At 42.8% G+C, this 16,155-nt stretch overlaps 2 protein-coding genes across 4 annotated transcripts; one reads left to right on the top strand and one right to left on the bottom strand.

The window, feature by feature from the left end:
• Positions 1-3,565: 3,565 nt before the first annotated feature.
• On the top strand, positions 3,566-13,040 carry LOC115768701 (protein vav). 3 transcript variants are annotated; one of them, XM_030713390.1, is made up of 11 exons: positions 3,566-4,418; positions 4,478-4,659; positions 4,844-4,918; positions 5,591-6,208; positions 10,009-10,117; positions 10,264-10,431; positions 10,511-11,334; positions 11,395-11,772; positions 11,869-12,021; positions 12,094-12,265; positions 12,330-13,040. In XM_030713390.1, the coding sequence occupies exons 1-11, from the start codon at positions 4,119-4,121 to the stop codon at positions 12,387-12,389; spliced, it is 3,039 nt and encodes a 1,012-aa protein (XP_030569250.1). In that variant the 5' UTR covers positions 3,566-4,118; the 3' UTR covers positions 12,390-13,040. The 3 variants fall into 3 exon arrangements, with proteins under 3 accessions (XP_030569250.1, XP_030569248.1, XP_030569249.1); XM_030713388.1 differs by lacking the exon at positions 10,009-10,117 and having other exon boundaries at positions 5,591-6,206; XM_030713389.1 differs by lacking the exon at positions 5,591-6,208 and having other exon boundaries at positions 3,571-4,418; positions 12,330-13,037.
• Positions 8,167-9,697, bottom strand: LOC115768702. The gene is made up of 3 exons (XM_030713391.1): positions 9,569-9,697; positions 9,415-9,508; positions 8,167-9,336 (listed from the first exon to the last, which is right to left on the bottom strand). The coding sequence occupies exons 1-3, from the start codon at positions 9,606-9,608 to the stop codon at positions 8,304-8,306; spliced, it is 1,167 nt and encodes a 388-aa protein (XP_030569251.1). The 5' UTR covers positions 9,609-9,697; the 3' UTR covers positions 8,167-8,303.
• Positions 13,041-16,155: the final 3,115 nt, after the last annotated feature.

Below are 16,155 nucleotides of genomic sequence, written 5' to 3'. Positions count from 1 at the left end.
ACCATCTATTTTCATACCTATACTGCGCACGTCTCAAGTTATATTTATAGATATTCGAAAATGAGTTTCATGTCCATCGAATTTAGCATCAATAGTTGGAATCAACGTTTGCCGTGCCCAAATTCGCTAAAACACAAAGCTCTTATGTAGTGCTTTAAAAATAAGCTGGAATCAGGTCGGACAACAATTAATAAACTCTTCTTCACGATAAATTCTTTTTTTTATATTCACAGAAAAGAATCTCCAAGTTTTAATTATTTACTAATTGTATTTCCAAAATTTACAGTATGTTTCGTACGACATTGCAAGTTATAAGGTTTCTAACATATTAACCACAAATAATATAACGATGTTACGAAATAAATAAATTTTTATTTACTCAATATGTTTTTTTTAATAAGTATAATTGATCCAAATATGAATATAACCGAAGTAACATTAATATTAACATTGACTATATTTCAACTCACATAAATACATGGATGCAATTGTTAGTCAAGTGTCCCTGTTCAGACGAGCCGCGGTGTCTTTAGCGTGGCGTTTGCTGCTGGTAAGCTCTCCTGGCGTTATGTTACTTTTTGCCCCGCAGCTTATGCCGCAAAACTTTTTTGCGCGTCTGCCGCTCTGTCGCCGCCATGGCTTTGCTATGCTTTGCCGCGATTTGCTTTGCTGCTGGCGCTGCTGCTGCTGCTGCTGCTGCTGCTGCTGCCTTTGGCTTTGCCTTTAACGTGACCTTTTGCGAAGCGTCGCGACGCGCAAGCGATGACGTCGCCGTCGCCGCCGTTTTTACTGTTGCCTTTGCTGTCGCTGACGTCCCGCAGCAATAAAACTGATGTCACGTTTTTATGACGCCGTTGATGAGTCGTTATCTTTGATTTCGGCATGCAGCCCCCTTTGCCGACGGCCAGCTCCAGGCTGACATCCCGTTAGGCTGTCAAATTGTTTGTGCCTTCTGGTCAAGTTTACACCGCGTCTGCGATTCGCCCAACATTCGCCTCAGGTGCTGCCGCGTCTGCGGTCGTTACTCGTTTTCTTTTCGCTGCTTCTCGTTTTTTAATTTAGTTCAATTTGCGCTTTTTGTTTTATCGCAAGCTCATAATTTATTGCGCTTTTTTATTCTCTTTGTTTTTGCTGCCATTTGCGAATTGAATAGCGAAGAGAGCCGACCGAAACGCACCGCATTTGCCGTTATTTTTATTCTGAGGTGCACACGAGCAATGGCCGCCACCTCGTCTCGGATAAGCTTTTGTTTATGAAAGCTTATAGTTCTGTTTTTGTTTTTGGTTTTTTTATACCCTGAACCCATTATGGGTATAAGGGTATATTGTATTTGTGCAAAATTCCAAATGTATGTAACAGGCAGAAGGAAGCATCTCCGACCCCATAAAGTATATATATTCTTGATCAACATCAACAGTCGAGTCGATCTAGCCATGTCCGTCCGTCCGTCCGTCCGTCCGTCCTTCCGTCCTTCCGTCCGTCCGTCCGTCCCTCCGTCCGTATGTATGAACGCAAGGATCTCAGAACCTATAGGAACCTAGAGACTTGAAATTTTAGATATAGATGCTCCTAGTTCCCGCGCAGATCGAGTTTGTTTCCGATAATCGATAACTTAGTAGAGAGAGAGCTCGATTGGGATAGTACTTCGTTTAGCATAATTTAGTGAATCTCTCTTGAGATACTCCAAAAAAGATGGACTTTGCAAGTGAAACGTTTTTTGGCCAACAACTTTTTTTTAATGAATGCCATATGATAGTAGGGATCCGTACGCATTCAAAAAGGCATAACATTTTAAAATGAGATTATATTTAGCCGAGATTTTCAAAAAAATCGTCAAACAAGTTGAGATATTCGAACCTGTCCCGATTTTGGAAAAAAAAACATGATGTAACCCCTTGCTTTTTGATCGATTTGGCTCAAAATTTAGATTTTTATTTTTCTGATGCCAATCGATAGTACTAATCCTTACGAGTCAAAAATAGTTTAAAATTCCAAAATCTGAGATTATTTGGCCGAGATAGTCTAAAAAAAATTATCAAAAAAGGTTGATTTTACAAACAAAACGTTTTTTGGTCAACAACTCATTTAAACCCATCAATTTTTAATTTGTTTGACTGCCGTATGATAGTAGGGATTCGTACGAATTCAAAAAGGTATAACATTTCAAAAACAGGATATATTTACCCGAGAGTTCATATGTTTATTGTATTGAATCAAAAAATAGCATACGTTTTTATTACAAATCCGTTAACTTAGGTGGTATCTCGCCAATCCTGGTTGGCTCCTCAGGCTTTATCGTGGACAAACGTCAAAACCGTCTTCTTTGAGTAGGGCTGCAGGGCCGTAACGTAGGTGGGCGGTGGGCTCTGGGGCTGCTCCTGTGTCGTGGTTGGAGGAGGTCTCTAAAGGATCTTTTCTTGAGCCTCCTGACTACACACCTCTCAACGAGGTCTCTTGTATGGGTTGGCGAATGCTTCGACTCTGAGATTATTTGGCCGAGATAGTCTAAAAAAATCAAGAAAAAATGTTGATTATACCAACGAAGCGTTTTTCGGTCAACAACTTTTTCCAACCCATCAATTTTTAATTTCTTTTGAATGCCATATGATAGTAGGGATCCGTACGAATTCAAAAAGGTATAATACTTGAAAATCAGATTATATTTACCCGAGATTTTCAAAAAAATATTGAAAAAAGTTTTGATATTCGAACCTACCCAGGGTAATAGCGGAATATAGCTCCGTGCGGAGATATGACGTTCCAAAGCGACATAACTCCGCGGCGGAGATATGACATTCCAAAGCGACATAACTCCGCTCGGAGATATGACGTTCCAAAAAGACATAACTCCGCGGCGGGGATATGACGTTCCAAAGCGACATAACTCCGCGGCGGAGATATGACATTCCAAAACGACATAACTCCCCGCGGGAGATATGACGTTCCAAAACGACATAACTCCCCGCGGGAGATATAACGTTCCAAAACGACATAACTCCTGCATTAGCCTTTATCTTAAACTAGTTAGAAATTTACATATTTTAATAGGCTAGCAAAAGATTGTTGTAACACATTCTTTTCTCGCTCAGCTAGCAATTATTTAAATCTGAGCAACCCATGGTCAAGTAAAATTTTCGAACATATATATCTATGAGTTTTGTGGAGTTACCGCCCAATTGATAGCCGACAGTCATTATGAATTAAAGTTTAAACAAAGCGCGAAAATCGGAAATGCGGCCATGTGCACAGCTCTTACATTTAATCGATATAATGTAATCGATATTTTAGCGCATTGCAGAACCATTTTGAGCTAAACGGTGTCATCGGGCTTAACAGCGGATGTGCTGGCTAACAGTCTTGTTTGTTAAGCTATTAACGAAATGATTTTATTTTATTAAAAGCGTAAATTTCTTTTATTGTTTAATGCATTAGGAGGTGCAACTTTACCAAGAGAGTTTATTTGATGCAACTGTAAGCGCAGCAAATATCTAAATATATCGATAACTGCGAACGCCTATCGATGCTAACAGTCGAATACGCATCCTCTTCAGCTGTGTGCGCGTATACGTGTGGCTGAGCGCGTGTGTGTGCGTGCATGTGCGTGCGTGTGTGTGTGTAAGCGCCTCCGTGCAATCTATTAAGTGTGGAATAGCAAATATCAATTGAATATAGAGAATAAATCAAACGAGCGTCCGACCGCTGGCGTTCGCCCTAAATAATTGTTGTTTCTAGTGCGATTTCCCGTTGCTGTTGCTGTCGCCGTCGTTGTCGTTGTTGTCGGTGTTGTCGGTGTTGTCGCTATATTGCCTTAATGTTTTTGTTGTTGTTGTTGTCGCTGTGTATCTGTTGACGGCAACGCGCAACGGCCAACTGATGAATTTCAATTGTTTTCATTAAACGGAACTGAAAACAGAATAAAGAAAACCAAATTTATGCGCGCGCCGCCCGCCCCAAACGACGCCCCGCCACCGTTACCATTACCGTCACCGTTACCCAATCCGCCCCAGCCTTTACCAAAAGGCGAACAGCAGCAATAGCAGTAGCTATACACGCACGCATACACGGACACACGCCCCACAGACCCGGATCTGCAGTGCCCCGGAAAACAAAATAAAAATATGTCCTCCAACAGCTTTGGCAGCGGTGCTGCAGCTGCAGCTGCGATAACCTCGGCCTCCGCGGCGGCCGCAGCCGCAGCAGCGGCAGCGGTTAACGGTGATTTGTGGCGCGAATGCGTTGCCTGGCTGGTCCGCTGCAAGGTTATACCCGCCGACCACAAGGCCGCACTGCCCGACGCCGAGATACGCATACTGGCCATGACACTGCGCGACGGTGTGCTGCTCTGCAATCTGGTCATACACCTGGATCCCAGCAGCATGGACGCGCGCGAGTTCAATCGCAAGCCCCAAATGGCCCAGGTGAGCCCTGCCCAGAGCTAACGAAGCAAACGTTATAATGTGCCGTGTCTCGCTTTCAGTTTCTATGCTGCAAGAACATCAAGCTGTTTCTAGACGTGTGCCACAATCATTTCAATATACGTGATGCGGACCTGTTTGAGCCCACCATGCTATACGATCTAACCAACTTCCATCGCGTGCTCATCACCCTCTCCAAGCTGTCGCAGTGTCGCAAGGTGCAGCAAATGCATCCGGAGCTGCTGTAAGTGCCACAGCTATACTCTCCGACTGCAATGGGGCGTGTGATGCAGTTAGTTAGTTGATGGCTTTGGGGTCAAATTGGATGAGCTCATGGCTCGCAATCTGCTATCACACACCCCCATTGGCGTGCCATATGCAAAGGTGCCAATTAGCGCTAAACAAATTGTGTTTTTGTGATTTTGCAGCGGCTTCAATCTGCAGCTGTCGCCCAGCGAGCGTTCCCATTCGGATGAGGCCATCTATAAGGATCTGCATTCCACGTAAGTGTTTATACGTTTATAGTTTGCCAGAAGCGTGAGCATTGCGTGTAATCTTTAGTGCGTGCTTTCCCCGACTTTCCAACCCGCCCCTAACCCTGCCTCCTGCCCCATTCTTTAGCCAATCCAATTGAAATGTTCTGTTTGCATTTCCTGTTTGAGATGTTTGCTCGGGCGCTGTCTCATTATGCGCTCGCGTGGCCGACAGTGTCCCGATGCCAACCCACATACCCGAGACCCGCTTAAGCCCTTGTCTGCCTGCTTATCAGCAACAGCAACAACAACAACAACATCAACACCAACACCAACATCAACACCAACATCAAAAACAACAACAGTAACAAAATCAACAAATATCCATATCCAAGCTTTATCTAACGCTGTTTCTCTCTCTCTCTCTCCCGCTCTCTCTATCTCTCTCTCTTTCCCGCTCTCTCTCTCTCCCTATTTTTCTTTTCCGGCTGTCTGTTCCGAACTGTCTCCTTCTCATTCCCCCTGCAATACATTGTCTTTTTGCTGCCCCAAAAATGTTCACCATATTGTCGCCTAACACTCCCATTTCTTGGCTATACGTCCGCTCTGTGTGTGTGTCTGCGTGTGTGTGTGTGTGTGTTTGTGTGTGTGTCACAATGCCCCCCGCACCCAACCACGCCTGCACATACCCTCAACCGGCAGCAATGAATTGAAGGCAACTGGAAGCATCGATGCAACCGGGTCTTCATCTTCGGATTACTACGAGCGCACCTCGCAGAGCGGTTCGCTCTCGGTGGAGGATGAGAATAGCGATATAACCATAGAGAATGGCACCGAGGACATTGACGACTATATCGAGGATTCGCTGTCAAACATGTGTGATACAACGATCGACAATGATGCCGCTGGTGGCATCGTTGACGTCAATCAATCCGTCCAGGGGCAGCTGCGCTCTCTCTCCCTAGACCTTAACCTGAGCGTGGCCGGCAACGATGGCTTTGACTGTGTCACGCCCACACCACAAATGGATGCGCCCAAGGCGAGCACATCCGCAGCAGCAGCCGCGGCAGCGTCAGCGGCAACAGCTGCCATCGAGAAGCAACATCATGCGTCCAGCAGCTCCTCATCATCATCGCTATTTGTCAGCGAGAGCCAACGGTTGCAGCGAGCCGCTGCTGCCGTCTACAACTACCGATCCTCGGTGCTGATGTCCACGGAGCACGAGTACGCGTACATCAACGACATCTACAGCGAAGACGACGAGAAGGTCTACGAGGATCTCTGCTACGTAACGTTCCAGTCAAAGGTCAAACCAGAGGTGTGCTGCCTTCAAACTCCATATACTCGTTCTCTGTAAAACCAAACACCACCAAACCACAATCCGAACAGCCAACCGCTTGTTTGTACTTGCAACCTTGACTCTACTCGTATGTATGTATGCTGCAACTGGCTAACTGCTTCACAGCTGCCCAGCACCACTCTCACAGCTATCACTACTGGCTATACTTAATCCACACACACACGTACACGCAACCCTCTTCCCCGCCTCACATCTCTCACCTACAACATGCTATCGCACCACCAACCACCTGCACTGCAACTCATGCGTTTCTATGTCGGATTATGTGTGTGCATTCTTTCTTTGTATTTGCTTTCTGTTACGTTATCTCTTTCTCTCTCTCACTCTCTTTACCTTCCACCCTACCGCCAGCCCACTCTTTCTTTATTCCCGTTGTAAGCTCCGCACTCCGAACAGACACCTGAAGTGCGCGTCGCCCACATACCATAAAATGCAATGCCAATTGGACAAACGGAAATGGCAACATTTTTTATTTGTTTTTTTATTTTTTTACTTTTTAATCGTAACCGTTGTCTGACAAAACTGACAAATTCGCAAATGCCATTAGTTTCGGGCTTATATGTATTATAGCGCAGATATATGCCAGACACGAACTACTGATTCATGCCGGCGATGCAGACATGCAGACAAGCTACCGCTAAATTGATATCGATCCAAACTTTTTGGGGGCCTTTTGTTAGCCAGCTCTTCAGATAACAGCTCAACCAAATGGGTATCTCCAAACCAAGCATGTTTTCATAATACGTTCCTATCTGCATTATCTATGCACCTGGCTATGCTATTTGATTAAATTGCCAGTTCTCCGATTTGAAATTGCAAAGGAAACCCCAAAGTTCCCCCATAATTTCCCTAACTGAATGTTATATATTTTATAACCCCACTTGACTGACAGCTCCAGATCAGATCCAGAACCAGTGTTAGGGCTTTAAGCACCATATGATTCTGTCCAGATCAATAATTAACTCGAACTTAGCATGTTGGGACTTTAAGTTCTATATTTTAATATTCTACGTGTCTACTGTAAACTCAGGCCAAGTCTTGTGTTTCCCCATTGCTGAAGATGTTCTTCAGAAAAGACGCCTTTTTCAAACCGAATGTTGTTTATATTTTCAACACATTTTTAATTAGACAGATATATATGTATATGTATAATATTAGGTTTTTTTTACGGGTAGGCACCATGAAGTAGCCTTATATAGAACAAGTTGAAGCCCTAATACATATCATATTTCATGGGCCTAGCGCACGACTCGATCATGCGGGAGACTAAAGTCAGGAATTCAGGTTCAAATTACATTCTAGATTATAAACTTGTTGATAATGTAATAGGCTTTAGAAGCCAGTGCTGTTCTTTAAAAGTTTGCTTGTTGCTTCAAAAACTATAATTTTTGCGATTTAAACAAAATATAATTTTTAGTGATCAGACATTTTCCAATTACAAGCTACTTTTAAACTGAGCGAATCGTCTGATCAAGAATATATAGCATATTATACATGTAAACAATAGAATAGCATTTGTTAATGTGGGTGTAACATTGTAATAGTCAAAATTTTAATCCCTCAACTTTCCACACATTGCCTTTTGCTTTCTGCTTTTTTCAATCCGTTGCCAATAATTACATATATAACATATATATATATATATATATATATATATATAACTTCTTTTTTTTTATAGTATGTTCGTGTGTGTTATTTTTTATTTGCCTTTCAATAACAATAAGCGAGTATCTACAATAATTCTTTATGATCTTAGGGAGATCATATTTTGAACTATCTAGAGCTTATAGCGTTTCATGCTTTTCAAGTCTTTTCTTTAAATACAGTTCATGCTTTTACCTGTCGTGCCTGTGTCTTGTGTTGTGTGTGTTCGCCTTACGGAAATAACAGCCAGGATCGTGTGTGTGTGTGTGTGTATATATATATATATATATATATATATATATAGTGTGTGTGTGTGTGTGTGCGTGTAAATAAAGCAATATATGATTCATTTTTAGAGGAACATGATGTTCAGCATCTTAAGCTTCCATCCAAACTCCCGAATCAGCCGCCTCATGGCTGGCCAATGTCATCCTCATCGGTGTCATCGTCGTCGTCACAGCTGCTGTTGCAGTTGTAGTCAACGGTGTTGAAGATGTTCATCAGCAGCGGCGTCACATTCGCGCCGGGCACCAGCTGCTCCAACAGCTGGCCGGCCACTTTGCATAGGCCGCCGAGACGCAGCTCCATGCGATGCTCGTAGCGGCGGCGATGTCTGTAATATTTTTCCCTTTCGGTCAACGCCTTGCGCTTTCTGTTTGACGACAACGGCCTGGCCGTCAGCGTTGCTGATCCTGACCAGCTTGACGACTTGGCTCGCTCGCCATCGTCGAGCGGCACTGATCCTGATGCAGACTCGTAGTTAGCGGTTAACTGCTCCACAGCGGTTGTCTCGCATATATCCGAGGCTGATTTCGCTGGCAAGGGCGAGCCCAAAATAGACTCCGCCTCCGATAAGTCGGACACCTCAACGGCTACCGGATCGGAGGGCTGCGAGCTCTCCTCTGAATCCGAGTCAGTGTATATGTCCGATGGAGAGCCCTCGCCGTAGCGCCTATTTGACAGCTGTCGCACTTGCTTGCCAATTAGGATTGCATCACAGCTCTTGTCCAGCTCCTCGTGCTGCTGCTGCTGCTGCTCATCTGGCATAGCAAGTGCATAATCGAGCTCCACATCGACCGCAGCCTCAACCGACTGCAACTGGCTACGTATCTGTTTGCGAGCGCTGTTTGGCGCCGCTATCGCTGCACCAAAGTTGTGATCATTGACAACGCCACGAATGGCCACATTGTTGATGTGCGCGTGCTCCTGGACGTTGGGCTCCTTGAGCGCATACGAGTGCAGGTCGGTGGTCTTTTGGTTCATGTACGCGTGTATCTCCCCAAAGAACTCCCATTCCTCGTTGAGCACATCTATGCATTGCTTGTTGAGCGGCGTCGCCTGCATATTGGACTTCTGGACGCGATAGCGCTGGACCATGTTCAGCCACTGTTTGCGCAGCGCCCGTTCGCTGTAGTCGCCAATTTTGGCCATGTCCTTGAACTTTCTGCAACACACAGGCAACAGCCACGCACTCCATATATATACATATATTTGATATGAGAAAAAAACCAAATGCACTTACTTCCATGGCTCCGCTTGCTTGGACGAGTATTTGGCGAATAAATCTTCAGCTTCGATGCGTTTTGTGACAAGCAGACGCTTCTCCTCCACAGACCCTGCAAATTTCGAGTGACAGCCTCCATATCTTGCTGAGCAAATGCATGCGCATTACTTACACTTTTTGGAGCCACTTTTTGCATATGTGTGATGATCCATTGCGCAGTTTGCGGCTGAAAATGCTTTCAACGCACGTGCACAGCGAAATTAACGAACAAAAAAAAAATGAATGGAAATTGGATGCTTGGCTGCTGCTGTTAGCTCTGCTGCTGCTGCTGTTGCCCGCCTGCCCTGGTTCTGTTAGCTGTATGTTAAGTTAACAGGCTTCTGTTATTGGCAATGCTGGCGTGTTAGTCGTCTGTTGAATGATGAGGCACAATCTTTGCCTATCGACATATCGATAAACACAAGTTTTAAGACAGTTTATAGTCTTGCGCGCCAAATTATTTTAATTTAAATTAAAAAAAAAAAGTTTGTAATCTTATATTTTTACAGTCTTGCTTTCGGTATTTGTTTTTTGCTTTGATTTATTTTACTTTTGTTTTTGTTTTTCATTTAGTACCACCGACAATATTGCATGCAATGGAACCGTATATGATCACACCAACACAAAAGAAGAGGAGGTCTATCAAGATTTGTGCGCACTGCACAGAACGAGTAAAGGCCAGGTAGTAATTTGGTTAAACTTTGTACATTTCTTAAAGCCTGCCAAACAATGTTAAGCTATGCTTAGTTGCATGACTCTGTGACGAGGCTGCTGCCTAAGCTCAGCTCAGATCGACTAACTGCTGCACATCTCTTCCTGTTAATGTAGACCACATCGGCGACCAGCTTTGAGCAGCGGGACTATGTCATACGCGAACTCATCGATACGGAATCCAATTATCTGGACGTGCTCAATGCACTCAAGGTCAAGTTTATGCTACCTCTGGAGCGACATCTCAATCAGGATGAACTGCGACTCATTTTTCCCCGCATACGGGTGAGCACGGAAGCTGGGATACACACCTCTTATACAACACCTACACACATAGCTAACTTTTTGTTTTATGCATTTCCAGGAACTAGCTGACATTCACACCAAGTTTTTAGAGAAGCTACGCGAATCGCTGGTGCCCAGCACAAAGCTTAAGATGGGTCAGGTATTCCTTGAGTTTCGCGAGCCATTCCTCATCTACGGCGAATACTGCTCCTGCCTGCTGAACGCCATTGATTACCTAGCCGATGTGTGCAAGAAAAACCAAATCATAGACCAGCTGGTCCAGAAATGCGAACGCGAATACAACGTGGGCAAGCTGCAGCTGCGGGATATACTGTCGGTGCCCATGCAGCGCATACTCAAGTACCATCTGCTGCTGGACAAGTTGGTGAAGGAGACGTCGCCATTGCACGAGGACTACCGCTCGCTGGAACGGGCCAAGGATGCGATGATCGATGTGTCGCAGTATATTAACGAGGTTAAGCGCGATTCCGATCATCTTGTCATCATACAAAAGGTCAAGGACAGCATATTTGATTTGAATTTGCCGCAAAACGGCAACGATCTGCTGCAATACGGCCGCCTGCTGCTCGACGGCGATCTGCACATCAAGGCCCACGAAGATCAGAAGACCAAGATGCGCTATGCGTTTGTCTTCGACAAAATTCTAATATTGGTCAAGCCGCTGCACATTAAAACCGGCGACATGCAGTACACATATCGCGACTCGCACAACCTCGCCGACTATCGCGTGGAACAGAGCCACTCGCGTCGCACGCTCGGCCGGGATACGCGCTTCAGATATCAGCTGCTGTTGGCACGTAAATCCGCCAAGACGGCATTCACACTTTACTTGAAGTCGGAGCATGAACGCGACAAATGGCGCAAGGCGCTCACCGAAGCCATGTAAGTGTCTTGTGAAGCTTCGATGCCATGAACTTTGTTAAACTTTTAACTGTTTTGCAGGGAAAGCCTCGATCCACCTGGCTGTCGCAATACGGATCACAAAATGGAAATCTACACCTTTGATGCGCCCACAACTTGCCGGCATTGCTCCAAGTTTCTTAAGGGCCGCATACACCAGGGCTATCGCTGCAAGGTGTGCCAGATAAGTGTGCACAGGGGCTGCATCTCCTCCACGGGCCGTTGCAAACAGAATCCGATCAGCATACCGCCGCCAGTGTGCGACCGCCAGTTGTCAGAGTTCAACTGGTTTGTGGGCAATATGGATCGGGAAACGGCGGCCAATCGACTGGAAAATCGCCGCATTGGCACCTATCTGCTACGTGTACGTCCCCAAGGTGCCTCCTCGCCCCACGAGACCATGTACGCGCTCAGTTTGAAGTGAGTGCAATCCCACAGAAACCAAACAATTGAAACTATCTAAATCGTTTCTCTCTCTCTCTCTCTCTTTCTATCTCTCTTTCTGTTTTCATGCAGAACCGATGATCATGTGATTAAGCATATGAAAATCAATCAGGAAAACGATGGCGAATCCATGCTCTATTGTTTATCCTCGCGCCGCCATTTCAAGACCATCGTTGAGCTTGTTTCGTATTATGAGCGCAACGATCTGGGTGAAAACTTTGCCGGGTAAGTGATGGACCTAAAAAAAACAGCCTCGCCGTTGTGCAGTTACTGACCACATAATCTTTCTGTTAACAGACTCAATCAGTCGTTGCAATGGCCCTTCCGCGAGGTCATTGCCACCGCGCTGTACGACTTCGATCCGAAGGCTGGCAGCAATCAGCTGCAACTGCGCACCAATTCTCAGGTGCTTGTGATTGGCAAGGATGGCGACAGCAAAGGCTGGTGGCGCGGCAAGATTGGTGATACGGTGTGTAGCTCCATTTGTAGATCAAAGCTAGATTGCTATATTTATAATGCTTGCTCATACACAGGTCGGATACTTTCCCAAGGAGTACGTTCAGGAGCATCCAGTCACTAGCGACGAGCTTTGATATTACAACTATGAGGTTTACTTCGCACCTAAAGCGAGCACTCCAACGGCGGCCATTTCTGAAACACCTGTAGCTCTACAAGCGACAAATGAGCAGACGATTCCCAACTACAATAATAACAACAACAACCCCAACAATAACAATAACATCTGTTAGACAGGCAACAACAAGATGAACATGATGCTGAGAAAGCAATATCTGTTGCACTTAGTTCAAATATACATATACAAAATCATTTTAAATTAATTATTTTTATAATTTGTTTGTTTTTTTTTTTTTTTGTGTAAATTTTCGTCGCTCGAAACATTAGTGCCAACAACAGAACAATTATGAAATGCATCACAAAATGTTCTATAAAATTTTTAAAGGTTTTTTTTTTAACTAATTGTATATTGCAATATATAATTAAATACTTAGTGTGTAAGCATAGGTGAACTGTATTGACAAGCGTAACAGTTTAGTCTATTTAAATTTTACGTGTATTTCATGCCCTCCCCCCCCTACCCCCTGCGTATGTTAATTAAGATACATGTGAAAATAACAAAACGAAAATAATTGAAATGATGATGAGAAAATAGATAAACATAAACAAATGCGCTGTGCGGCATTTCATACAAGAAGCTTTAAACTTTATATAAATATATATATATATATAAATCACACGCTACTGTATAACGTAAATATATATATATACGTGCATATATGCTTACATATGGTATATAATGGAAAGTGTCAAATATGTGTATATTAAACTTATGAATAGTTCGAAACGCAAATGTTAACAAGTCAAAAGCAACAGAGCAACAATTCTGCGACAACGACAAAAAGCTTTAGCAAATCACAATATAACGTTAAAGAAACAAACAAACAATTAAACAAACATATGCATAAGTGTATGCCAACTTATATAAATTCGTAATTAAATATTAACTTTATTGTACCTAGAGCCAACGAATGTAGCAGACTTAACAAGTATATTCGAGATGTTCAACGATTTACTGAAATTCAATCAACACGATAAGCATTAATCACTTTATGTATATTAGGAATAGTATATCATATAATTCCACGCCAGTTTCTAGCACAGCAATAACAAACAACAAGCAAATGTTTGCCTTCTGTATTTCTTAGCAAGTTGCAAATTAGTTAAGCAACATTTTGACAACAATGACAGCAGATAAAATATAGATAAAAGCCAACAAATATGTTGGTTTCAGGCTTAACTATGAGTATATATGTTGTATATGTATGTGTGTACGGTTTCACATATATCGTGATGAACTTAGTTTTTTTTATGGCCTAATAACAAAACGTATAATGTACTTTGTTCTATAGCCTTAACGCAAACATTTCCAAACTGCATTTAAATTCTCTTGCAACAATCTCTCTCTCTCTCACTCTCACTCTCCCTCTCTCTATCTTTTGTCTTACTATCTCACTCGATACGATATTTAAATATATATATACATATGTATGTGCACGTACTGAAATCATTGTTTGGCAGCTGAAATAAATTTATGAATAAATATATTAGAATAACGAAACGAAAACAATGCCACAAATAACATATATATCGGCCCGCATTGTTTCGGGCTGTTTAAGTATTTTTTTTGTTTGTTTTTCAATTGAAATTTGTCGCTTCCAGTTTAATGCCAATGTAACAAATGTATTAAATTTAAATGATTTTGCTTAACACACACATGCACACGCACGAGAAACAAAAAACAAAAACAAGCTAATAAAGGACTTTGAATGTTTTGTTGTTCAATTGGAGTCAAATTGTTTTAGCTGCATGTTGAGAGCGGGCACAGGATGCATTTTATGCCTAAATATAACTACAAACTGTCTTTGCCTATGTCTGAGTAGTTCGCACTCTTTCTCTCTTCCTTACGTTTTCTTACTCTTATCTTTACTGTTAACTGTCGCCTTTCTATGCGATTCTCATAAAGAAGGACCAACAGAGGCATCCGCTTTGTCAGCAAGACAGTTGCCACGATGTACAGAGGTACAATAAGGAACACTTTATTTACGCAATACGTGCATAGGATTTTTGAGTTTTCAATCAAATTTGGCTTGAATATTCTAAATATATAGTCTTTGAATTTTAAAAACATTTTGTAGGCATATTTAAATTGTGCAGTTTTTCGAAATGTTCTTCAAAGATAAAAAAAAAAAAATAATACAAAATTTTATGTGTTGCAATAATCAACATAAGGAAAAAATTATAATTATCATAGACTTTAGTACATTTTCTGGTACAACATTTTTTTATGCGGTTTTGAGATTTTCTTCACTTTTATTTATATATAAAAAAGTCGCATTTTGTCATTTTCTACTTTGGTACAATTTCTGGTATTATTTGGTAATAAACATGTGTTCATATAATATCCAGTTTTGCATTTATAAAAATTAAACTCTTTCATTCTAGAATTTGGTACATCTTTTAGTATTGTCTGATTGATTAATTAATTTCAAATAGTTCTAGGTACACATTTATGAAAATTGTACCTTTTCACAAGCATTTTGTAATGGCTACGTTTTGAGCCAACAAATATCCATCATTTACATTTACAAAAGTTCCAGGTACACATTTATGAAAGCTGCACATGTACATTAATCAGCTTGGTACAAGTTGATGTTTAAAATGACAGCGCGTTGAGCTTTGATCGAAGCGCGTGCGCAACAGCTTTAAAGCTCTGCTTCGCTGCACGCTGGTGCGTGCACTGGCTAAGCGGAGAAACGCACCAGCTGCATGCGACAACGACTCAGTTTTGGCCCACCTGTTGCCAAAAGAAAAGTCAAGTCTGATGAGCGGGCCGACGAGCGAGCAAGCTGGCGATGAGCGACGAGCGTCGCGTTTAGAAAGTTCGTACTTGCAGCCGTCCGATTGGCAGCGGGACGGGTCGCGGGGGTACTGGATACTGAGATACTGAGTATCGGGCCGAGTATCAGACTGGGGCAGTTGTTGTTTAGTAAGCGGCGCAGAGTCAACAAGTTCGGTTCGCAGCGTTCGAGGGCAAAACCCGCGCTCGGCTAATTGCTTATCGCGTTCATATATATATTTTATTTTTATTTTTTGTTTTCAATTTGTTTTCGGTTGTTTTTACTACTATTTGCCAACGTTCGGCGTGTGTATCTTTTTGTTTTTTTTTTGTTGTTGCTGCAATTGCCACTGGAAACGGATAACTGCAACTGCAACGGCCAAATGTAAATGCATTGCTTTAGCCAACAAATTTGTGTGGCCCATCTGTGTGACCCGAGTGCGGCGGCCCACGAAATGTATCTCAAACTGAACCTGTCGCCCGGCCGCAGCTAGTGCACAAAGTCTTGTGTGTCTTTTGTCCGCATTGTGCTCTCTATGTACAGGGTATATGCCCTAACATAAAACATAATAATTGTGGTGCACAGTTTCGGCTGACTGCTTGCAAAAAAAAAAAAGATACAAAAGTATCTCGAGCGCTCTTTCCTATGTGTGTGTGTGTAATTTTGTTGTTCAATATTTTGTGCTGTACATTTTGGCGCTCATTTTCATGCGTTACGCTTAGCTGCCATCTGTGTGTGTATCTGTGTGTGTGTGTGCTTGTGTGTGTGTCCAGCTTAGCTTACAAAATGCTTAGATGAAAGCCAAAACCCGCAAAGGAAAAACGAAAACTTTGCAAAAACACTAAAATCAAACAAAAGCGAGAAATTGCAAACGAAATTGAAATTGAAATTGAAAGTTGCCCCTACATAGAGCCTAGCCATATATACATACTCTATCTCTCTC

This window comes from Drosophila novamexicana, unplaced genomic scaffold (assembly GCF_003285875.2).
Source record: "Drosophila novamexicana strain 15010-1031.04,08,12 unplaced genomic scaffold, DnovRS2.1 tig00001959-arrow-arrow-pilon, whole genome shotgun sequence".
NCBI classification, from domain to species: domain Eukaryota; kingdom Metazoa; phylum Arthropoda; class Insecta; order Diptera; family Drosophilidae; genus Drosophila; species Drosophila novamexicana.
This window is presented reverse-complemented; position numbering and strand designations above follow the sequence as displayed.